Source organism: Puma concolor, chromosome E2, assembly GCF_028749965.1.
Source record: "Puma concolor isolate L17-30 chromosome E2, mPumCon1.1.hap2, whole genome shotgun sequence".
Classification (NCBI taxonomy): Eukaryota; Metazoa; Chordata; class Mammalia; order Carnivora; family Felidae; genus Puma; species Puma concolor.
The window spans coordinates 46,873,351-46,897,415 of record NC_141681.1 but is presented as its reverse complement, the minus strand read 5'-3'; the positions used below and the strand labels follow the sequence as shown (position 1 = coordinate 46,897,415).

The following is a 24,065-nucleotide window of genomic DNA, read 5'->3' as shown; positions in this document are numbered from 1 at the left end:
ACCACTTCGGAGAACTTGATGGGTATCTCCTGGAATTTGGAGGTATGTAGGTTCCTGACTCATGCTTGGAAAAAAGTTTAAAGGTGTGTAAGCTTTCAGAGAGTGGGTCATAAGCCAGCTCTGTCCATGGAAGTGTCTGTTTCCAAGGTAATGAAGGGGTCTCAGTTCTGGCTCCCTATCTCCTATGAGCCCAAGTCCTATGTCCTCTCTTTGTCAGGGCAACACTACCCTAGCCATTCTAGCCATTACAGTCATTTTGGGGTTCTGATAACTATACCTCCTCAGAACTATCACAGAGGCAGCTTTGCACTTACTTGCTTTTTTCTCCCCTCTTCATTGCTGGCTCCTGGAATTCAGCCTCTTGTTATCCACAATTTCTAGAAGTTCGTAAGTGGGAGACTTTCAGGTTATTTTATTCTGGCATCTGGCCAGAACCTGACATCTATTTTAACTTGTTGAGTATCTGCCTTCCATATTAGATAGTAAACTCCAGGCGGGCAGATAATCATTCTTGTTCCTCGCTTTATCTCCAGCTTTAGGTTGAGAGGCCTGGCATATAATGAACATCAAATAAACATTTGTTGAACATGTGAGTGACTTATATACATAAAGTCTTCAGTAGTAAAGTAGGATAGATATAATTAAGTCTAAAAACTGTATATACAACAATGAGCATCACAATGAAGAGAATTAAGGAAGGTGGGGCTCCTGGCTGGCTCACGTCCATGGAGCATGCAACTCTTCATCTCAAGGTTGTGAATTCTAGCCCCATGCTGCGTGCAGAGAGTACTTTAAAAAATAAAATCTTAATAAAAAAAGAAAGGGCGGGGGTGCCTGGGTAGCTTAGTTGGTTAAGTGGTTAAGCATCTGACTTCAGCTCATGATCTCACGGTTTGTGGGTTCAAGCCCTGCATCAGGCTCTGTGCTGCCTGCTCAGAGCCTGGAGCCTGCTTCGGATTCTGTGTCTCCCTCTCTCTCTGCCCCTTCCCCTCTCACGCTCTCTCTCTCAAAAATAAATAAACATTAAAAAAAATTTTTTTTTAGAAAGGAAGGGTTGCAAAGCCAGGCTCATGTATTCTTTCAACTGTGCTGCAACTGATTCACCTAAGCTCACCTGACAGCTTTCTTTTGCCACATTTTTTCCATTTCTAGACTTCCTAAAACTCCCACTCCACTCCTATCCTCTTTTAAAAATCAATTTTATTAGGTATAATTTACATCTAATAAAGTGGGCCCATTTTGAGTGTATGTTTCGATGACTTGTGACAAATTTGTGTACTCATATAACCACCAAGATATAGAAGATTCCATTCACTTCTACAAAAAATCCCCTATTACCCTTTCTCAGGAATCTCCCAGTCTCTCAGACCCAGGTAACCACTGATCTGCTCTGTCCCTATAGGTCAGATTACTCTTTGCTAGAATTTCATCTAAATGGAATCATGTAGTACCCATTCTTTTGTGTCTGGCTTCCCCTCACCAATGTTTTTGAGATTCATCCCCATTGCTGCAAGTGTCAGTAGTTCATTGTCACTCCAATCTTTCTGAAATAAGAGAGGTTCTTCTATTCCTAATGCTTTTGCTTCTCCCCTTCTCTCACTTTCCCTGTTGCTCTTCCCTCTCTCAGTTCCCTCAATTTCCAGTCTCACATCAGATGTGATTAAGTCATGTTTACGTCCCACAGGTTCTGTGAGCCATGATGTCTGTAAAGTGCTGGAATGTCACAAAGACGGCACCGTCACCCAGACTTATTCCTGAGTGGAAGGACTTGAAACTCTTCATAAATAATATGCTGAAGGATCTAAAGGTGACGTGTATGTGAGATCAGCACCTGGTGGGCTTGGACTAATTATCCCTGCTAGGGCAGCCTGTTCCTGGGCAGCATGTGAGCTCCTCCTTGGGAGGAGCCCTTCCATACCCCTAAACAATTCCTCTCTCTAAACTAAGATGATAACAGTTAAAACACATTATGCTGGGAACAAAACAAAACAAAACCAAAAAGTGAGTTCACATGGATTAAAGAAGCAGGAGATACCTTTGTATTTACATGTCAAGGACCCATGTTCTTTTTCTTTCTTTTCGCTATCCTTAATATTTTAGCTTATCATCTTAAGGTTGCAGGACAGTTCCTGTACTTCCAGGTATCAGCTTTAAATTGCAAGTAGGTAGAAGAGAGAAGGTCAGAAAGTACAGAGCTGTGCCAGCCTTAGAGTGCTACAGTTGCCACTCTGTATTGCCAGAATTTCTGGGGCCATGATCACCCTAAACAAGAGCTGAGTTTTACTGGGATAGAAGGAGGAGGATTGATACACAGTAGGCAACAGTACTTCTAGGCACAGATACTTGGGTTTAAGATAGTCTTTTAGAGTCTTCCTGAGAAAACCCTTTATACTGTTGAGTCAGTAAGTGAATCATTTGTACATAAAAGGAGGAGAGGAATGGTAATTAATGGAGTAAGGGGTTTGTAAATTAGCCTTCTGATTCAATGAAGAGGGATGGGAGATTGAGAGCTCAGATACCAGCATCCTTTCTCTCAACTCTGCTGCTGTCACTGAACCAGCAATGGCAGTGGAAGCTGTCTCCAGCATTGTGTTCTGTATTCTCCCAGAACACACAAAGATCTGAATATGACAAATATAAAGAGATTCTAAGTTGCCTCAGTATAGTCTCAGGTCCTTTGTGGATGCAGAGAAACTTGGGGAGTTAGATTCATGGAGTAGTGTTCAAGAGGCAGTATAGCACAAGCTATACTGCTGAGAAAGGGACCTCAGAAGTAGACTTATGAGCCTCGGTTTTGGCTGATCCCTACAAGGAGTTCATGTCCTTATGTCCTAGATATAAACTCTGTTATTGGAAGATAGTGTATGTTGGACATGTCCTACTGTGAACATGTTGAAAGACATATATCGTCCTTAATACACCACACACACACACACACACACCCTATGGGGTTAGAATACAGAATGTTAGAGCTGAAGCACTCCATGTTGTGAATAGCACACGTTTTCCTTGGATGCATATCGGAATAGTGAAAGAGGGACATGCCAAAGTGTCTAGCTCTGATGCCCACGGGCATGCCATGGGCATTCTAAGTCTGTGAAGTACGAGTTTCCCATAGGGAGTGTATCATGAGTGTGACGCTGACAGGAGTGGTCCTTTGGGTATAGGCAGGGACTTTGAAGAGTTGTTCCAACTGAGGTAGAGTATTTGCCAAGGTTGGATTGTTTTGTCTTACTCATATAGGATTGTATTCCTTTCTTTGGAAGTACTTATTTGTTTTGTACAGACATTTGTTAATTGTTTATGTAATGCCTGTTTCCCTCACTGGACTCTTATCTTTTTCAAATTTTTTTTTCAACGTTTATTTATTTTTTGGGGGACAGAGAGAGACAGAGCATGAACGGGGGAGGGGCAGAGAGAGAGGGAGACACAGAATCGGAAACAGGCTCCAGGCTCTGAGCCATCAGCCCAGAGCCTGACGCGGGGCTCGAACCCACGGACCGCGAGATCGTGACCTGAGCTGAAGTCGGACGCTCAACCGACTGCACCACCCAGGCGCCCCGGACTCTTATCTTTTGAAAGCTAAGGCCATGTCTCTCCTGCTCAGCATCATATCCCCAGTGTGTGTACTAGAACATACCACCCTTTCTCAAGTGTTCCTCACCTGAACCATGGAAAACAGATTTGAGGGGCTATTTTCTCATTTCTCTTAAGGATGATACATAACTAGTAACATTCTAGATGCATAGGGGAGAAATTAATGCCTCATGTAGAATGGATACTTTAGGACATTAGGGCTTACTTCTTACGGAAACTTGGTTGAGAAAGGCTGGGAGGTACTTTGAATTAAGATGTGGGTGAGGGTGAGGCAGGGATGACTCCCCCAAATAGTGCTTTCCAGTGGTAGGGTAAATAAATGTTGGTTAATGAAAAAACAACAAATGTCCGCTAATCCTCAATAAATATTTATTAAATGAATGAGTGAGTGGCGGCTTAGGCCTTTTAACAGGCCTCTTCTCTCTCAGTCTGCTGAGAAACCAAAGAATGAGGTGATTGTACTGAGTGACTGGCCTGAGACTCTGTACCAGGAGCCTCACCATCCCCAGAGCAAGCCTTTCATCTGCTTCTACTCCATCAACATCAACTATTTCGTCTCCTTAAACTGGGTGGAACCAGATTCAAACCAAATACAGGTAAAGCTACCTCCCTTTTTTTTTCCTCCTTCTTAATCCACTTTATATTCATCATACCTCAACTGTCCTCATCTCAGAATGATGAGGGGGATTCTGAGTTAGCTCATTTTAATATCTATCTCCGTTTCTCAATCTGACCTGGATGCAGTGATCTTTTTCACCTGTAGTTTCAGGTCCAGAGAATTCATATTCCTTAGAAAGCAGACTGAAGGCCAAGGAAAGAGCCTTAAGAATCATGTTTCTATCCCATACCCAAATCCTAGTATTAGGAAACTCCCAAAGTTAAGTTCTTCGGTCTTTCCTTAGTCTTACAAGAGGGAACAGCGATCTAAACATTCAACCCTTCATACCCCTTACTCTTGGGAGATCATCTGCCTCCATGGTCCAACTTTCATCTCTCATCCTCTTCTAGGCAGTACTTTGGATACAGAAGAAAGATACAGAAGCAGAAGGAACAATGGAGAAGATGATGTTTTGTGTGATGGATCAAGTACCGCCCATTGAAGCAATGGTCCACACAGGTTCCTACCACATGTTAGTTGCTTACTGTGGTGACATGCACCTGTGGCTCTTTGGAGATCACCATCGAGCATTCATATCCCTGGGCACAGTGCCCTGTCGTTTCTTCATCAGCTGCCTCTGCTATGACCCAGAAACGGAGGTGCTGCTGTCTGGTACCTTGGGGGCTGTGGTTACCTGGCTTATCTTACCAAATGGCAGGGACCTCCAGATGGCACAAACAGTGCCCATGTCTGGTCATGAGCTTGTACAGGGCTTTTCCCTGAATGGCCCCAAGGGGTCTCTCCTGGCCCTTTGTGAGAATAAGGTAAGGGTCTTCACCCACCAGGGTCAGGGCCAGCTGAAAGAGGTAAGAAAGTTCACTCCCATAGGCAGTGGCTCTTCCATCACCTGCTCCTTCACTTGTGTCTCTCAGGGATATTTCTATGCTGGAAACAAGGATGGAGAGATCCATGCTTGGGGTCTAGACCAGGGTAACTTCCTCCACAGCTTCCAGGCCCATTCCTCATCAGTTATATGCATTCACAGCCGGCCAGAGATCCACACCTTACTGACAGCAGGCCGAGAAGGCACAGTAAGGGAATGGAACCTTGCTGTTGGGAACTTGCTGCGGCAGCTGGATATTGGTGAGGGTCTGCGGCAACTGCAGTTTATTGATAACACCACTTTTTTCTGCCAGACTACCCACGCTTTCTCACTGCACCACCTGCCTTATTTTTATAGCCTCTTCAATGTCTGTGGTTCTGCTCCTGAGCAGGTGCACCGGGTCTGCTGTGGCCGAAATTGGACTCGGATCCTGTGTGCCACTAAGGATGGTTTGTTGCGCTTCCTGTCTCCAGTGACAGGAGATCTCCTGGTTCTCACCTGGCCTCTGCTTGTCATGGATAAGGCTGTGGCTTGGGCCTATGACCCAGACAATGAGGAGCTCTTTGTGGCAACAGGCAGCTCAGAGGTGCTGGTGTTTGATGCAACGCGCTCGCCTTGCACAGCCAAGTATATGGTATGCACTTCAGTAAACTCTAGGGACAGAGTAAGTTGCCTGGCCTATGCACAGTCCCATTTGGGTATGGGCCTAGTAGGACTGATGTTCTGTGGGCATGACAGTGGCATTGTGAGAATCCTCTCCCACTATAGCTATGCCCGAATAGAAAAGACTGTTCATTCTGGGGCAGTTTTGGCCCTGTCTACCCTGGAAGGTCCCCAGGAAAACTCCTTGCTCTGTTCCTATGGCATGGATAATACTGTATACCTGACAGAAGCTTTGCTGTGGAAGAACAAGGTAATCCTGCAGTCCATAAGCAAAATTCTCTGTAGTTGCCCCCTGCAACACGTGATACTGCTGCCGGGTTCTGTGGGTGCCATCACTGACAACCACTGCTGGCGTCTCTGGCACTATCAAGATTTTCTGCAATCTGCAGAATCAAAACAAAGCTCTATGTTTGAAGAGACAAAATGCCTGCACCGGTGTGCCATCACTTCATTTGATGTCTGCTCCTCCCTGAAACTTTTTGTCACAGGGGGCATTGACGGCTCAGTCCGGATCTGGGACTTCCATGGTAGACTCATAACTGAGTTGGATTCAGCACTGCATTTTGGTCCACTCTGCTTTGCCAGTAATCGGGGTGACCTGCTTTTGACTTTCAACCAGAGTCTTTACCTGGTATCATGCTTAAAATTGCTCCCTCCTGCTCGGCTGATTCACCTAGCTATCCTAAATAATGCAGATGAAATACAAGAAGACCCTAAACTCTTTCTGCCTAGCTTCTTCTTTTCTTTTGAAATAGTACTTGTACCCAAATTTGTCTATCTTGGACAAGGGCTGCAGGAATTACAGGGGCTAGAGGCCCTTGTTAACAAACGGGTCATTGCCTTTGACAATACTGTGCCCCATGTTGTAGAGGAAGAGAGACGTATGCCTTCTCTGATTCAAGTGGAACCCAAATTACATTTTTTGGAGGATAAGGATATTGCTTTTTCTATTCTTGACCCCAAGCATAATCATCCCCCACATGTGGTTCCTGCTCAACTACGGCTGGCTGGCTGGAATGGGTTGAACCCCTATCATAAACTGCATGGCTTCTTTGGTAAAGGGCGGCAATGGCCCTTTGCTCCTGATGGCTACATCCCCAACTCAGTTATCCGTGCCTGCCTTTGGCCTGACGGTACCCCAGTCTTCTTACGCCATGACCTGTACTCATCCTACCGAGATACAGACTGGGACATGACTGAACCCATCAGACGCCAGACACTGTCACCTATGCCTCTATCAGAAGAGAACATCTCAATGAGGAGAGAGAGGGATAAATCCAAGTGGTGGAAACGAACATTCTATGATGTTCTAACAAGCTTGATAAACCGAAATTGGGCAGGAAGAAAACTTGATGAAGGACTTCTAAATAATTTAATTGAGGCAATCCTCAGCCTCACAGTTTACTGTTCTATAGACCAGTACACAACATATACTAGTGCCCTGGCACAAATTTTTGCCACTTACCAAGTATCTCCAAGGTTGTGCTCTGAGACTGCCTGTCGCCTGCTGGAAGATACACTCCATCCCAACCCATGCATCCGTGAGCTAGCCTGGGAGGGGCTAGATATGCTTGGCATCATGAGCCATCTCTTTGCTGTTCCACTGAGTCTGGGATTGATGGACAGTGATGAAAATGTGCGGGCTAAGGCTTTGTACCTTATGGTAAGAGTCACAGGCATCCAAAGTAAGAGCATGCTGGTAGGCCTGCTGAAGGAACAAGAAACCCTCCAAAAAATGCAGTAAGTTGTGTAGTGGCTTTCCCCCTTCTGTTTTTTCTAGCTCCTAACCTCCAGAATCTGGTTGCTTATTCTCCTTTTCTATAACCCTTTCTATTCTTTTCCTCCTACTATGTTCTTTGTTTCTCTTTGCTTTTCTCCCCAGTGCTTACCCTTCTTCTGATCCTTAAGATTCCTCGAGACTCAAGTCTACAAACCTTCCAACCAAAAAAATATCTTTTATCTCCCTGATGACTTGATTCTTTGCTATCTTTGATCCTTTCTTCTTTACGAACCCTTTACTTCAGACTACTCTGTCCTAAATGGCCACTTTATCTCTGCCTCTTCAATTGTAATTTCTTCTTCTCCTCCTCCTCCTCCTTCTCCCTGTCTTCCTTTCTTCCTTCCCTCCTCTTCCTCCTTCTTCTTCAAATCTAGTTTTATCACTGGCTTGGTATCATCCTTTTTTCCTCTTGACTTTTATAGGCGGGAACTTATTGGAGAAACCTCTCTGGACCAGCTGCTGGGGATCCAAGCTAACGACCTCCAGTGCCTGCTTACACGGGTGGAGCAGCAGCTAAATGAAAACCTGACCTTGTCACACAGAGACCAACAACCTCCTTTTTCTTTAGACATATCAATGGATGGTGAACCTGAGACCTTTGTCAAACGAACATTCATACCTGAAGAGATCACCAAACGAAAGAAAAGAATGACATATGTTCAAGAAAAGAGAGAAAGTCTTAGTATGTATGGGGTAATAAATGGGGTATATTTGGAGCCCACCTTAGGACACCAAAAGACAGGGTCAGTAAGGCCAAGATATCTAAAATGGGGATACCTGGGTGGTTCAGTCAGTTGAGCATCTGACTTCAGCTCAGGTCATGATCTCGTTCGAGCCCTGCGTAGGGCTCTCTGCTGTCAGCACGGTGCCCACTTCAGATCCTCTGTCCTCCTCTCTCTTTCAAAAATAAATAAACATTAAAAAAAGATATCTGAAATTATATCAGTGGGAACATAATTACGTAGAGATTCTTTTCCATAGAAAGTAACCTTCCTGGGAAGGAAACACATATACCACAACAAATAGCAAGGTCTTATTTCTTCAGGATATGGAAGCTGGGATAAAATGACAAGCATTTCTGTGCCATAAAGCCTCAGTCCTCTTTGCCTCTGTACTTCTTATGGAAGTTCATTGAACTGTATATTACAAAGGTTACCACTCAGGGCCTCTGTTTTTTCTTAAATATTTTCCTCAATATCTCTGCAGTTAAAAAGGACCTGAGAGTTTCCAGAAAGAAGAGAGAGACAGAGCTTGTAAAATTTAGCTCTATGTTGGTGCCTTCAGAGGATGAAGGTGAACAGAGAGAGGCCAAGAAATCAGAGCTAATTGACACTGAGGATGTTGCCTTAGAGCCAGAGCTGCCACTAAGTACTTTCAGCCCAGCCACATCTGAAGAGGTTGCTGAATCAAAGGAGGTCATGACAGAAGCTACAGAAGCTATGGAAGCCACAGAAGAAGGAAGAGGCCACATGGCAGTCACAGAGGCAGTGGAAGCCACACAGATTATAAGGGCCATAGATCAACATGACATGAAAGATTATGGAGAGATATTCCCTAAGCTGGAAAGACAAGAACTCATGAAAAGACTCTGGGAAAGGGCAGTGGAAAAAAGCCATGAAAAAGTAGCTGCGAAGTTGAAACAGAAAGAAAATTTGAAGGATATTTCAAAGACGACTGCAGAAGAGCCCAAAGAAAAAGTCATGCAGATTGCTGAACAAGAAAAAGATACAAGGAAGAAACTTGGAAAGGGTGACCAAGGTTTGACTGGTGCCCCTGGACACACGGGTGAATCAGACACCAGGTCTTGGCGGAATGATATTTGCTATCTTGCCACCTCAAGGATAGCAAGTTCCCATCCAGGAATGTTAAGGGATCTGGGTCAAGAATTGGTGGACTTGGCTCGGGTGATTCTTGCTCCCCAAGAGCCCAGTTGGGATCTATTCCAAAAGATCTGCCCCCTTTTAAAGGACTCCTCAGAATTGGAGGAAAGAGTGGTAGAAGAACCATCCACTATAACAGAAAAGGTGGATAAAGAGATTGTCGAGGAAGAAGTGACAGAGTTGGGAAGACAAAGGGGAAAAGAAGCATTAGAGAAGGACAAGGCCCTTTCTCAAGTCAAGAAAAAGAAAGTTGCTTTCTTAGATAAACTAGCCTTACAGAAAAGGAAATTAAAAAAAGAAGCACGGGGACTGGCCAGGCAAGATGGGAAAATAGCTGAGGAAGAAAGGAAACTGAGTAAGCCAGAGAAGAAATTAATTCAGGGTAAGGAGAAACTGATCCAGGATATGAAGAAACTGACTCATCAGAAAGAAAAAATAGCTTGGGAGGAAAAACTACTGGCTTATCCACAAAAGACATTAACCAAGGAAGAGCAGAAGTTAGTTTTAGGAGAAAAGAAAGATACTGGAAAAGGGAAAAAACGACTAGGGGAAAGAAAGAGAGTGACCCAGAAAGAGGGGAGGGCAGCCCTGAAAAGGAGTAAGTGGGACTGGGAGAAGATTATGATGGCCCATGAAGAAGACATGTGGCCCCAGGAAGAGGTGTTGCCTGTCTGGGGAGAGAGGAAATTGTCCCAGGAAGAGGAAGAGCTGGGTGAGGAAGACGAGGAGCTGAGTGAGGAAGAGGAGGAGCCCTGTGAGGAAGAGAAGGAGTTCAGTGAGGAAGAGCCAAGTGAGGAAGAAGAGGAACTGGCCTGGGATGAAGAGGAACTAATTCTGGACTTAAAGAAACAAGTTAAAGGTAGGAAGAAAAAGTCCCACAAAAAGAAGAAACACATTCAAGGTATAGAGAAACATGTTGAAGAAGAGGCCCAGAAAAGGGGGGAATTAGCCCAGGAAGAGGAACATTTGTCTAGTGAAGAGGAGGGACTGTCTGGGGAAGAAGAAAAACAGGCATCAGAAAGGGGCAGCTTGGCAGAGCAAGAAATTAAATTGACGACAGAGAAGAATAAATGGTTAAAAAAGAAAAAAGAGGCCTATAAAAAGAAACAAATCCAAGAAAATGAAAAACAAGTTGGGAAACAGGAGAAAGAAGACCAGAAAGAGAGGCAGGCTAAGAAAGAGGAGAAAAAAGCCAAGGACAGACAATTATCCTGGGAAAGAAAGAAACTGGGCCTAGGGGAAGAGGAAAAGCAGGGGGGAAAGGAGAGAAGGGCCCAGAAAGAGGAGAAAACGACTGAGAAGAGGCAATGGGCCTGGGAAAAAAAGAAAGCAGACTCAGGAGAGGAGCAAAAAGCTGGGGGGATGAAGAAATGGTCACAAGAAGAAAAGAAACAGGCCCGGGAAGAAAAGAGACGGGATCAGAAAGAGGAAAAATTGGCTCAAAAAGTGGAGAAACAGGCTGAGGATGAAAAACAATGGGCCAGAGAAAAGATGAAACTGGTCCCAGGAGAAGAGAAAAAGATAGAAGAAATTGAGAAAGTGTTCCCTCAAAAAGAGAAACGGGCCATGGTGGGGGAAAAACAAGCTAAGAAAGAGGAGAAATGGGTTGGGAAAGACAGGAAAGCCACTGACAGAAAAGAACAACAGACCCACAAAAAAGAGCAACTAGCCCTACAAGAGCAGATACAGGCCCAAGAAGAGAGAATATGGGGTCAGAAAGAGGAGAACGAGAGCGATAAAAAAAAACAACGGGCTTGGGTAAAAGAGAAAATTTTTGTAGAAAGGGAGGAACACGCTGGTGAAGTGGAGAAAAAGTCCCAGAAAAATGAGGAAAAAGCATTGAAGAAAAGACTGACCCAGAAAGACAGTGAATTGGCCAAGGAGAAGAGGCATATTGCTAACAGAAAAAAAGCAGTAGCCAGAAAGGGGATTGGCATAACTAAGAGAAAGAAAAAAACTGAGGAAGAGAAAGAAGTTGTGGAAGAAGAGGAATTGTCCCAGGAAGAGAGGGAATTGGCCTATGACATTAGGATCAAGGAGATGGGTGTTGCCAAGAAAAAAAGGAGAAGAACCAAAGAGGAGAGAATACAGGCAGTGAGGAAACTGGATATGGAGAAAGGGATTCGTTCTGAAGACAAAGAGGCTAGTTCCAGTTTAAAAGATATAAGGAAGAAAGAGAGTAACCTGTTCAGGATCCTGGCTAAAACAATTAGAAAAATGAGTATAGTGCTACCAGAAGAAACAGAAATATGTGAGGAAGAGAGATCATTCATGACAGGGAAGCGTGAAATGGATGGCCAGAAGTGGGAATTTTTTAAGGAACAGGGGGAAATAATGAAAGAAGAGAAGGAGCTGGGTCAGGAAGAGGGAAAAGTAGAAGATGATAGGCTGGCCACCAAAGAGAGAACACTGACTGATGGAGAGAGCTTGAAGGAGAACCGAAAGTTACTACTGAAGGTCCAGGGAAAGATATTATTAGATAGAGTCCAGGTAGAGAGTATATTAAAGGAAGTCCAGGAACAAAATATGTTAGGAAAAAAGCAGCTAAAGAAACTTCTGGGGAGAATTGAGAAGAATAAACTAAAAAAGACTCCGCTGAAGTGGTTATTAGAGAATATCAGAGATACTCTGTTTGAAGGCTTATCTGAGAGTTTTATTGGGAAGGAAATAAAGGAAAGTCCAACTAAGAAGGGGAAAGAGAAGGAGAGCATTACTGAGGAAGAAAAGGAAGGGATTCTGCCCAGGAAGGAGAAAGGGAAATATGTAATTAAGAAGAAGAAAAAGAAGGTAAGCCTGAGTGAAGAGAAATTGAAGGAGAATTTGGCTAAGAAGTATAAAAAACAAAGTTCATCCCAAAGAAGGAGAAAGGGAAAGAGGTTGACTCAAGAGAACGAGAGGCTGAGTAAGAAGAAAAAAGAGGGCCCACATGAGGAGGAGAGCCTGGATGAGGAGGAGGAGAGCCTGAGTGAGGAGGAGGAGGAGAGCCTGAGTGAGGAGGAGGAGAAGGAGAGCTTGAGTGAGGAGGAGGAGAGCTTGAATGAGGAGGAAGAGGAGAGCCTGAGCAAGGAGGAAGAGGAGAGCCTGAGCCAGGAGGAGGAGGAGCACCTGAGCCAGGAGGAGGAGGAGCACCTGAGCCAGGGGGAGGAGGAGAGCCTGAGCCAGGAGGAGGAGGAGAGCCTGAGCCAGGAGGAGGAGGAGAGCCTGAGCCAGGAGGAAATGGAGAAGATAGAGAAAAGGGAGAAGGAGGAGGAAAGACAGAAGGATGGGGAGAGCAGACTTATGGAGGTGATACTCCCAGAAGAGGGAATATTGAAAACAGACCTCTCCAAGGAGGAAGTGAGCTTATCAAAGCTAACAATAGAAGATGAGTCTCTTGCTGAGAAAAGAAAAGGTACAACTATAAGGAAAATGCCGTTTAAGAAAGAAAGATTGCTTGATGGAAAGAGAGATCCCACACTTAGGGATAAAGTCATGTGGCCAACAGTTCTGAAAAGCCCCTTCAAAATGCCACTCCCAGTAGCTCTGGAAAAACAGAAAATGCCTAGGAAAGTGTTAGGGGATCATTTAGATTTGAAAGGTCAGGAAAGTCAACTTCTTGGAGCACACCCTGAGACAAGTTCTTGGAGAAGACAAGAGGATGTGCTCTTGAAGAAAGCTAGGGGTATGTTTTTACAAGGGAGGGGAACAGGCTTACAGGCCCAGATCCCAGAAGGGCTCCATAGGCCAGAGTCCCATTTATCTGATATGATCAGGAAACCACAGAAACCTGAACATAGACCCAAAGGTGACATGTGGAAGTGGTTCTTGAAGTCCCGGGATTTGCCAATGGGGAAAACTGAGGGCCAGGTAGTAGGCCCAGCCCTAGCCTCAGCCCCATCCCTTACTTCTGCACCAGCTGAAAGGCCATGCTACTCAGAAGCAAGCTTCTCAGATGAGGACTGGATTAACAATGCCTTAATAAGGCTGGAAGCGGGAGAGCAGCTTTCCAGGAACAGTTTCCAAAGACTGCACCAGCTCCTCAGAAACTTCACTTCAAAGGGATACTTGAAATGGATGCATCTATACAATCTTAAAACCATTGCTAAACACTTCAGGAAGAACCTAGAAGTAAGTCATGCAGACATATCACAACCCTATAAGGATGTTTTGAGTCCAGTGCACTTAAAAGGGATCCCTCCAATTAGAAGAAAAGAAAAATGGAGCCGGCTAGAGCCATTCCCTGTTGTTGAAGCAGTGTTACCATTGGCTGCCACAAGGCCTCAAACCCCACACCGTCTCAGTTGGCCTCTCTTAGATGAGTCCTACAGGAAGAAGCAGGCACAACAGTTATCTTCTGCTGTTAAGCAGATGTTGAACCTTTATCCAGTCACAAAGGATGTTCCTACAACTGTCTATCCCTCTGTGGATATAAAATCCCTGGACTTGATATTCCAGAAAGACTTCCAGGTCTTGAGGGAGAAAGGAGAGCTCTCCAAATTTCACAAGGCAGAGAAGGAAGCACTGCCCATCCCTTCACCAGTATTCCCATCAACCATCAAGAGGATTCCAGTCCCAAAGGCTATAAACTGGCATCTTTTAGGAGAACCTTACAGGAGTGCTCGGGTACAGCAGTTATCCAATGCCGTCAAAGAGATGGAAATGCAACACATTTATCCTACCGCGCGCGAGATTTTCACAGGTGCCCATGACTCTGTGGACAAACAAACTCTAGCATTGATGTTTCAGAAGGATCTCAGAGCTTTTAAGGGAAAAGACAGGCCCCTCACATTGCCCAAGTTGAAGAAGGCGCAGCCCGTCTCTAAGAAAAAGGAAAAGCTGCCTCAATGGGAGACATTTGTGGCACTCTACTATGTTTTGCGGACATTGCAGCAACGATATGCAAAAGACCGCACTGCTTGGATGGAACAGTTTTACCAACTCATGGATCTGTACCAATTTAAGTCCCCCCAAATCCAGAGGCTCCTACTACAGTTGCTGCAGAGAGAGGCACTCCAACCTCAAGAGACCATCTATAAAAAGGCCCTGAAAGCCAAGGAGCTGGTACTTGGTGAACGGTTGTTCTGTGGCCTGTTTTGTGGTCATTCTTGTGCCCCTGCAGGTCCTCTCAAGTTCCATGATGTTGTACCTCTGCCTGGGAAGAGCAAGGTGCATACTATCCAACCTGTGGGCATTGCCCAGTATGGGTTCCTAGAACTTGCCTGGAAAAGCCTACCACAAGTCAGTCCTTACCTTATTGAGAGGCTGCCCAACATCTCTACTCCAACTCTATGATTTGGCCTAACATTAGGACTTTGGGACCTTGCTGGGGAATAAGCCTGGCCATAGATTTTAAGCCTCCTGTACCCACTTCAAGGTGGGCCTAAACAAGTATTTGTATTCATTTGGCTCCAGAAACCTGCTACCTTGTACTGAATAAAATGACATTTCTCATTTGTAACAAACATTTTGATTTCTCTTTCTTCCCCAGCCTAGGATCCCCATAGAAAGTAGACAGAGAAAACAGATAATCTTTGTCCTCACAGGACTGATTGTTTTTTGTCAGTGGGTACATCCTTTGGAGGGTAGGGGCCAGCATTTGATCAACTTTTGATAGAAAAGTCTGTCCTGGAACTCTTTTTTCTTTGGTTAGTATTTCCTCCCTCAAAAGTTCCTAGGAGGAGAGTGTCTGGTGCAGCTGGGCTTTTATTTATTTAGCATTAGTCTGAGAGGAAGCAGAGAAGACCCATAATTTTCCCCCTTCATAAACTTTGATCTGTAGTTCCTGAACATCTCTAAGCCTTAGTGTTCTCATCTATATAATGGGGAAATATAGTGAAATAATGATTAAGAATGCCAACTTTGAATTCAGAAAAACTCTCCTTCCAGTTCTTTTTCTGCCATTTATTAGCTCTTTAATCTTAGCTTTTGGTTTCCTCAAAGTATAATGGTGGTAGTAACAACTACCTTAGTGAAACAACAGAATTCCTGGAATACAGTTCTCTCTCCCTTCCTTTCCCTCCCTCTCTCTCTATCATAGGTAGCTATTTTAATGGGAGTTAAGTGTGTGAATGAGAATGTGGGTTATAAGATTCAAACAGGATTTGAATCCCTGCCTTTCAATTTGACATATAATCTTGAGCCAGTGATTTCACCTAAGCCTCAGCTTTTTATTTTTTATTTTCAATTGTTTATCGTAAGCCTCAGTTTTATCATGTGCAAATGAGGCTCATTGTGAGGCTCAAATGTGATTCTGGCTACACCCATTTTAGTGTATTGGGCTAAAGGAGGTGCCTGGGACCTCAAGAGAGTTTGAGGATACCTTGAGAAAGGGAACAGAGCTCAAGGAGACAGTCTGCAAGAGTAGGGGAGGAGTTCAAGCACAAAGGAGGTGCTTGGAAGCCCAAGAGATCTTGGGCATCAGAAAACAGACTGCTGAGGGAAGTGACAAATTCTGAGGAAAAAAAAAAGTTTGGGAGTCCAGATCAGAAGCTTGGGAGTAAGAGACAGATCTCAGGGGAGAGGTCTGAGAGCCCAAAGGGAACAGCTGGAGTTGACAATGTACAGAAGCTAAGAAGTCCTGGGAACAGATCCCATGCTCAGCAAAGGCATAAAAGTGATGAGCAGAAGAAGCAGATTTTGAGGTTAGAGGAGCCAGGAAGCCCTTGAAGGAGCCAGAGCTCAGGGGAGATCCCTGAGCTTAAGAGAGGTGCACAAAGTGCAATGGGGAAGGGTAGGAGAAAAGGGAAGAAACAAAACTTTGAGAAGACTGCAAGCTTCCAGGGAAGGAAGTAGACCCCAAAAAGCAGTCTGCAAGGTCAGAATAAGTTGAATAATTCCAAAGATTTAAAACATATACTTACACATGGGGGAATTCCCTCCTGTGAAACAGTAAATTATATATAGATGTTTTTTGCTTCTGGCTCCTGCTAATATTTGGTCTTTGACCCTTGTTTCTGACACAGAACTCCTAAGTCCCTTGGAATCTCCTGGGAGATAGGAAACGCTTTTTGTTCTAATGAGATGATTCTTGGTGGGCTCCTAGAAAGGGGCTGGTCACTAGAAAGACCAAGCCATGTATAGAAGCTTGGGGCTTTCAGCCACCTCTCCCATTCTCTAAATAAGGGCTGGAGATTGAGTTAATGATCAGTCATGCTACATGATGAAGCCTCCATAAAACCCCCAAAGTGTGGGGTTCAGGGAGCTTCCAGGTTGGTGAACACATCTATGTGCCAGAGGGTGGTGCACCCGAACTCCATGGGGCAGAAGCTCCTTCACTTAGGACCCTACCAGAGCATCCCTGATGTATCTCTCTGGCTGTATGCTTTAACATATTCTTCATAATAAACCAGCAATAGTAAGTAAACTGTTTTCTTGGGTTCTGTGAGCTGTTGTAGCAAATTATTGAACCTGAGGAGGATTGTGGGAGCCCATGAATTCTATCCAAGTCAGACAGTTCTGGGTAACCTGGGTACCAACTACTTGCAATTGGGGTCTGAAGCAGAGGGCAGTCTTGTGGGACTGAGACCTTGGGGGTCTGTGCTTACTCTGGTTAGTGTCAGAATTGAACTGCAGGACACCAAATTCATATTGGAGAATTGGTCTGTGTGGGGGAAAAACCACACATCTGATGTCAAAAGTGTTGTGTGAGTAAGAAGACAGCACCCCCCCCCCCCATCAAATATCTCCTCAAATATCCTATGTATTTCCAGAAGAGGGGGAAAACAAGATGAAAAGTATTAAATTGTGTTTACTGTAAGGAAAACCATTAATAGTTTACTAAAAGGTTTGCTACAGGGGCGCCTGGGTGGCGCAGTCGGTTAAGTGTCCGACTTCAGCCAGGTCACGATCTCGCGGTCTGTGAGTTCGAGCCCCGCGTCAGGCTCTGGGCTGATGGCTCGGAGCCTGGAGCCTGTTTCCGATTCTGTGTCTCCCTCTCTCTCTGCCCCTCCCCCGTTCATGCTCTGTCTCTCTCTGTCCCAAAAATAAATAAAAACGTTGAAGAAAAAAAAAATTTTTTAAAAGGTTTGCTACAGCGGGGAAATGAAGAAATTTGTTTTTCTTAAACACTAGGGAATTTTGCCAAGCTTTTTACAATCCCAGAAATAATAGAGCCATATAGAAGAAACTAAGCTTGACTTATTTATATCAGAACAACTTTAAAAATAATTTTTAAATGTGGTAAATTATACATAACAAAATTTACCAGTTTAGCCATTTTCAGTGTACAGTTTAGTGCATTAAATACATTCACGTTGTTGTGCAACCACCAGTGTCCATCCAGAGAATGTTTTTCACCTTACAAAATTAAAACTCTGTTCTCAGGGGCACCTGGGTGGCTCAGTCAGATAAGTGTCCAACTCTTTTTTTTTTTTATTTTTTTTATGTTTATTCATTTTTGAAAGACAGAGACCGAGCACAAGCAGGGTGGGGTGGAGAGAAAGGGGGACACAGAATCTGAAGCAGGCTCCAGGCTCTGAGCTGTCAGCACCAGAGCCCGATGTGGGGCTCGAGCTCACGAACCGTGAAATCATGACCTGAGCCAAAGTTGGACGCTGAACCCACTGAGCCACCCAGGTGCCCCAATAAGTGTCCAACTCATGATTTTGGCTCAGGTCATGATCTCATGGTTCATGAGATTGAGCCCCACGTTGGGCTCCACACTGAGAGCTTGGATCCTGCTTGGGATTCTTTCTCTTCCTCTCTCTGCCTGTCCCCTGTTTGCATGTGCTTGCTCTCTAGCTCTCTCAAAAGCAAAAAAAAAAAAAAAACAAAAACAAAAAAACCCAAAAAACCATTCCCATTATATAATAACTCCCCATTCTGCCTACCCCACCGCTCCAGCTCCTGGCAACTATCATTCTGCTTTCTGTCTCTATGAATCTAAGTACTTGATATGAGTGGAAACTTAAAGTATTTGTCCTTTTGTGACTTATTTCACTTAGCATAGTGCCTGTCTTCAGGGTTCATCTATGTTGTAGCAGGTGTACAATATTCCATTGTATGTATAGACCACATTTTGTCCATCCATTTATCTGTTGGTGGGCACTTGGGTTGCTTCCACCCAAATTTTGGCTATTGTAATGCTGCAGTGAACATGGGTGTACAAACCTCTCTTCAAGATCTTAAAATTGTTTTTGGTATACACCCAGAAGTGGAATTGCTGGGTCATATGGAACTTCTATTTTTTTTTTTAGAAATGGTCAGCTGGTATAATTTTAAAAATACCATTAGGGTCCATTCTAGTGATTGTCTTGACTTTCTGCAGTAATCTAAATCTGTGTTTCACAAACTTTGAAATAAAGTATAAGGCTCCTTATGTGTATTTAAAATTTTGTTTTATTTTAAACATTTAAATTATTTTATTGAGGTGTAATTAACATGCAGTGAAAGGTACAGCCATTAAACTTTCAGTTCGATGAGTTTCGACAACTGTAGACACCTTTGTAACAACCACACAAACCAAAGTAAAATATTTCCAAATGGCCCTTTCCAGTTCTTTTGTGCCCTGTTCCAGTCACTTTTCCAACTCCCTCCTTGAAGGTAACCACTCTTTTATTACCTTTAGTTTTTCCGTTCTTGCATTCCATATAAATGGAATTATAAAGTATGTAAACTCCTGTTTGGGGCTTATTTTGCTTAACATATTTTTTGAGACGCATCTATATTGTGCATATTAGTTTTTCCTTATTGTATGAACACACCATGATTTATTTATTCTGTTGATGGATGTTTGAATTATCTCCAGGTAGATGTATCATGAATGAGGCTGCTATGAACACTCTTGGATAAGTGTTACTATGGATGTTTTCATTTCTCTTGGGCAAATACTTCAGGATGGAATTTAGGTTTATAAGAATATTTTCCCAAAGAGGTATCACTTTATACTCCCCAACGCTATTTATGAGCATTCCAGTTGTGCCACATACTTGCCAACATTTCACGTTGTCATGTTCTTTTATTTCTAGTAGGCATAGATAATTTTCATGGACATAGGTATTTCATTGTGACTTAGTGCTGATTAAGTTGTGTTGACCCCATCGCTTCTCGGCCTTTTGGCTAAGAACAAGTGAAGTTGTGTTGACCCCTTTTTTCTAGCGCTTATTGGCCATTTTTATATCATTTGTGAAGTGTCTAAGTCATTTGTGCCCCACCCCTTTAAATTGGGTTGTCTTTTTATTTTGATTTAAAGATGTTCTTGTCTATTACCAATGTTTTATGATGAGCAGATATATTTTGATGAAGTTCAACATATCATTTCTTTCATGGTTAGTGCATTTTGTGCCCTGTTCAAGAAAATTTTGCTTTCTCCAACCAAAATGATAAAGATATCCATCTATGTTTTCTTCTAGAAACCTTATGGTTCTGGGTTTAACATTTAGCTCTATGATCGATCTCAAATAAATTTGTGTGTATGGGGTAAGATGCCAAGTTTCAATCTTTTTTCCCACAGAGATAGCTAATTGTTCCAAATATCATTTGTTAAAACTTTCTCATTGACTTGCACTGGTTCTTCTGTCAAAAATTAATTGACAGTAATTATTTCAGGGCTCTGTTCCATTGAAACATTTGTCCTTAAATCAATGGCATACTACCTTCATTATTGTTGACTGGTAAGATCTGGTAGTGTCTTCCATTTTTGCTTTTTTTTTTTTTAATATTATTTTCTCTCTTCTAGATCCTTTGCATTTCCATATAAAATTTCAAATCAACTAGTAATTTCTTCAAGAAAGGCTGCTGGAATCTTTGAAAGGGGTTGCATTAATTTTATAGATTTAGGAAGAATGGACATTTTAAGAATATTGAACCATCCAATGAACATGCAATCTCCCCCACTTATTTAGGTCTCCCTTGATTTATTCTAACAATAGTCAATTAGTTTTCAAAATAGAGATCATAACACATCTTTTAGGCAGATTTAATCCCTAATAATTTGATGATTTTGATGTTATGGTAAATGGCATTGTTCATTTCATTTTCCAATTGTTGGTAGAATATAGCAATATAGTTGAATTTTGTATATTAACCTTATATCCTAGGAAGTTGATAAACTCATTAATAATATTCTAAAAATATTCTAGAGTTATTTTCATATGTAAGCACGTTATTTGCAAATAAAAGTTTTATATCAGTAAGCAGAGGACACTTGCTGTCAGTCAAGACAGAGAGACCCAATTTGGAGATTTGTCTTATCACCATCATTTTTTTTGTTTACTTAGCTACTTAGCTTTTTAAGGAACTAAATTCTTCAACTTATAATTGCTTTTAAAAAGTTTTATTTCATCTTTTCTCATATTTATTCTTTTTATTATAATGTCACACTGGCTAGGACTTCAAATATGATGTTGAATACAAGTGAGAACAGGCATTCTTACATTATTCCCAACCTTAGGGGAAGGTGTTCAAAAGTTCACCATTAAATATGTTAGCTGTATGTTTTCCTACATTCCTTTTATCAGGCTGAGGAAATTCCTTTCTGTTCTTAGTGTGCTGAAAGCTTTTATCATGAGGGTGTTGAATTTTTGTTGGTAAACTTTAACAGAAAAGTTGTGAAGATAGAAGAGATTGTTCACATAAACCACACACCCAGTTTTCCCTATTGTTATCTTACTTTATTATGGTACACTTGTCACAATTAATGAACCAATACTGATAAAGTATTAACCTGATAACATTTTTCAGATTTCCTTAATTTTTACCTAATGTCTTTTTTTTTTTTTCCTGTTCTTGTATCCCATCTAGGACATCATGTTACATTTAGTTGTCATGTTCCCTTAGGTTCCTCTGGCTGTGACAATTTATCAAACTTTCTTTCTTCTGATGACCTTGGAAGTTTTGAGGAATACTAGTTAGGAATTTTGTAGAATGTCCCTCCAATGAGAGGCTGATTTGTCTGATATTTTTCTCAATTGTGGGTTAATGGGTTTGGGGGGAGGAGGAAGACCACAGAAGTAAAGTACCATTCTCATCAAATCAAATCAAGTAGAATACTACAGACATAAAATTTCACTGATGAAGTTAACTTGATAACCTGAGGCTATATATGTCAGATTTTTCCATTGTAAAGTTAATTCTTTTTTCCCGTTTCCATACTGTGTTTTTTGGAATGAAGTCATTATGCACAGCCCACATGCAGGGAATGGAGAGTTTTTATAATGCACGTTCTTGAGGGTGGAGTTATCTACATACATTATTTGAAATTCTACTGCATGGGAGATTTGTTTATTCACCTCCATTTACTTATTAAACCATTTATTTACATTATGTACTTCTGGATATTTACTTTTTATGTTGGGTTATAATCCAGTATGACTTTATGTATTTTGTTCCTTAATTTGTTCCAGTGCTAGTTATTGGGAACTTTTTTAGTTGGCTCCTGTATCCTTTTGACTCACCCCTTTCATTGTGGGCTTTTAAAAAATTGAGATATAACTGGCATATAACATAGTATTAGTTTTAGGTGTATATACAGTGAGATATATATATATATATATATATATATATATATATATATATATATATATATATATAGTGAAATGATTACCAAATCAGTATAATTAATATCCACCACCACATATAATTGCAAATTTCTTCCAATGATGAGAACTTTAAATATTTAGTCGCTTAGCAGCATTCAAATATAGTTACCATGTCAACTATAGTTACCATGCTGTACATTATATCCCCACAACTTACTTATAACTGGAAGCTTGTACCATTGGGCTATCTTCTTCCATTTCACCCACTCCCCACTCCTTGCCTATGGCATCCACCAATTTGTTCTCTGTATCATGAATTCAGTTTTTGTTTTTGTTTTAGATTCCGCATCTAAGTGAAAACACAGTGTCTCTTATTTCATTTAGCATAGTGCCCTCGAAGTTTATCCATGTTGTTGCAAATGACATTCTTTCTTTTTTTATGGCTGAATAATATCCCTGTGTGTGTGTGACATTATCTTTATCCATTCATCTGTAGATGGACACCTAGGCTGTTTCCATGTCTTGACTACTACAATAATACTGCAGTGAACATTGGAGTGCAGACATCTTTTCAAGATATTGTTTCCTTTGGATAAATACCCAGAAGTGGAATTGCTGGATCATATGGTAGTTGTTTTTAATTTTTTGAGGAACCTCTATACTGTTTTCCATAGAGACTTTACCAATTTACATTTCTAACAACAATGTACAGGGTTCCCTTTTCTCCACACTCTTAGGGTTATTTCCCCAACACTTGTTATTTCTTGTCTTTTTGATGATAGCCATTATAACATGTGTGAAAGAATATCTCATTATAGTTTTAATTTGCATTTCCCTGATGATTAATGATGTTGAGCACCTTCCCATGCACATATTGGCCATTTATATATCTTTTCTGGAAAACTGTCTGTTCAGTTCCTCTGTCCATTTTTTAAGTTGGATTGTTTTTTCCTACTAAGTTGTAGTTCTTTGCATATTTTGGATACTAATCCCTTATCAGATATATAATTTGCAAATGTTTTCTCCCATTCTGTAGGTTGCCTCTTCGTTTTGTTGGTTTCCTTTGCTGTGTAGATGCTTATGTTTGATGTAGTCCCACTTGTTGTTTTGCTTTTGTTGACTTTGCTTTTGTATCAAATCCAACCACAAGCCTAATGTCAAGAAGCTTATCCCCTATGTTTTCTTTTAGGAGTTTTATGGTTTCAAGTCTTATGTTAAGTCTATGATCCATTTTGAGTTGATTTTTGTATAGAGTATAAGATCATGGTCCAGTTTCCCCAATAGCACTTATTAAAGAAACCATCCTTTCTCCATTGTATATTCTTGGTTCCTTTGTCATAAATTGACCATAATAGCATGGCACATTTCTGAGCTCTATTCCATTCCACCCATTTGTGGGTCTGTTTTAATACCAATACCATACTGTCTTGATGGCTATAGCTTTGTGATGGTTTGAAATCAGGAAGTGTGATGCCTCCAGTTGTTTTCTCAAGACAGCTTTAGCTATTCAGTATTTTGATTCAGTACACATTTTAGAATTCTTTATTCTATTTCTTTGAAGAATGCCATTGGAATTTTGAAAGAGATTGGATTGAATCTATTGATTACCTTGGGTAGTATGGACATTTACACAATATTAATTCTTCCAACGTTTTATTTATTTTTGGGACAGAGAGAGACAGAGCATGAACGGGGGAGGGGCAGAGAGAGAGGGAGACACAGAATCGGAAACAGGCTCCAGGCTCTGAGCCATCAGCCCAGAGCCCGACGCGGGGCTCGAACTCCCGGACCGCGAGATCCTGACCTGGCTGAAGTCGGACGCCTAACCGACTGCGCCACCCAGGCGCCCCTAATTCTTCCAATACATGAGCACAAAATATCTTCCCATTCATTTGTATCTTTTTTTTTATAAAATTTTTTTAATGTTTATTTATTTTTGAAGGAGAGAGAGACAGAGCATGAACGGGGGAGGGGCAGAGAGAGAGGGAGACACAGAATCGGAAGCAGGCTCCGGGCTCTGAGCTGTCAGCACAGAGCCCGATGCGGGGCTCGAACCCACGAACTGTGAGATCATGACCTGAGCCGAAGTCGGACACTCAACCAACTGAGCCACCCAGGCGCCCCCATTTGTATCTTCAATTTCTTTCATCACTGTCTTATACTTTACAGTATACAGGTCTTTCATCTCCTTGGTTAAATTTATTCCTAG

General features: G+C 42.1%; 1 protein-coding gene across 1 annotated transcript; it reads left to right on the top strand.

Annotated features, from left to right (window-relative positions):
* Nucleotides 1-1,696: 1,696 nt before the first annotated feature.
* LOC147573582 (uncharacterized) lies at nt 1,697-14,842 on the top strand. The gene is made up of 5 exons (XM_086689626.1): nt 1,697-1,807; nt 4,026-4,193; nt 4,606-7,481; nt 7,944-8,203; nt 8,728-14,842. The coding sequence occupies exons 1-5, from the start codon at nt 1,697-1,699 to the stop codon at nt 14,670-14,672; spliced, it is 9,360 nt and encodes a 3,119-aa protein (XP_086545752.1). The 3' UTR covers nt 14,673-14,842.
* Nucleotides 14,843-24,065: the final 9,223 nt, after the last annotated feature.

Excerpts from the sequence above, each read along its gene's own strand:
- LOC147573582 (XM_086689626.1), top strand. The coding sequence starts at position 1,697 with ATGATGTCTGTAAAGTGCTGGAATGTCACAAAGACGGCACCGTCACCC. Across the intron at positions 1,808-4,025 it reads ATATGCTGAAGGATCTAAAG|TCTGCTGAGAAACCAAAGAA; the intron begins GTGACGTGTATG and ends CTTCTCTCTCAG. Across the intron at positions 7,482-7,943 it reads GAAACCCTCCAAAAAATGCA|GCGGGAACTTATTGGAGAAA; the intron begins GTAAGTTGTGTA and ends TGACTTTTATAG.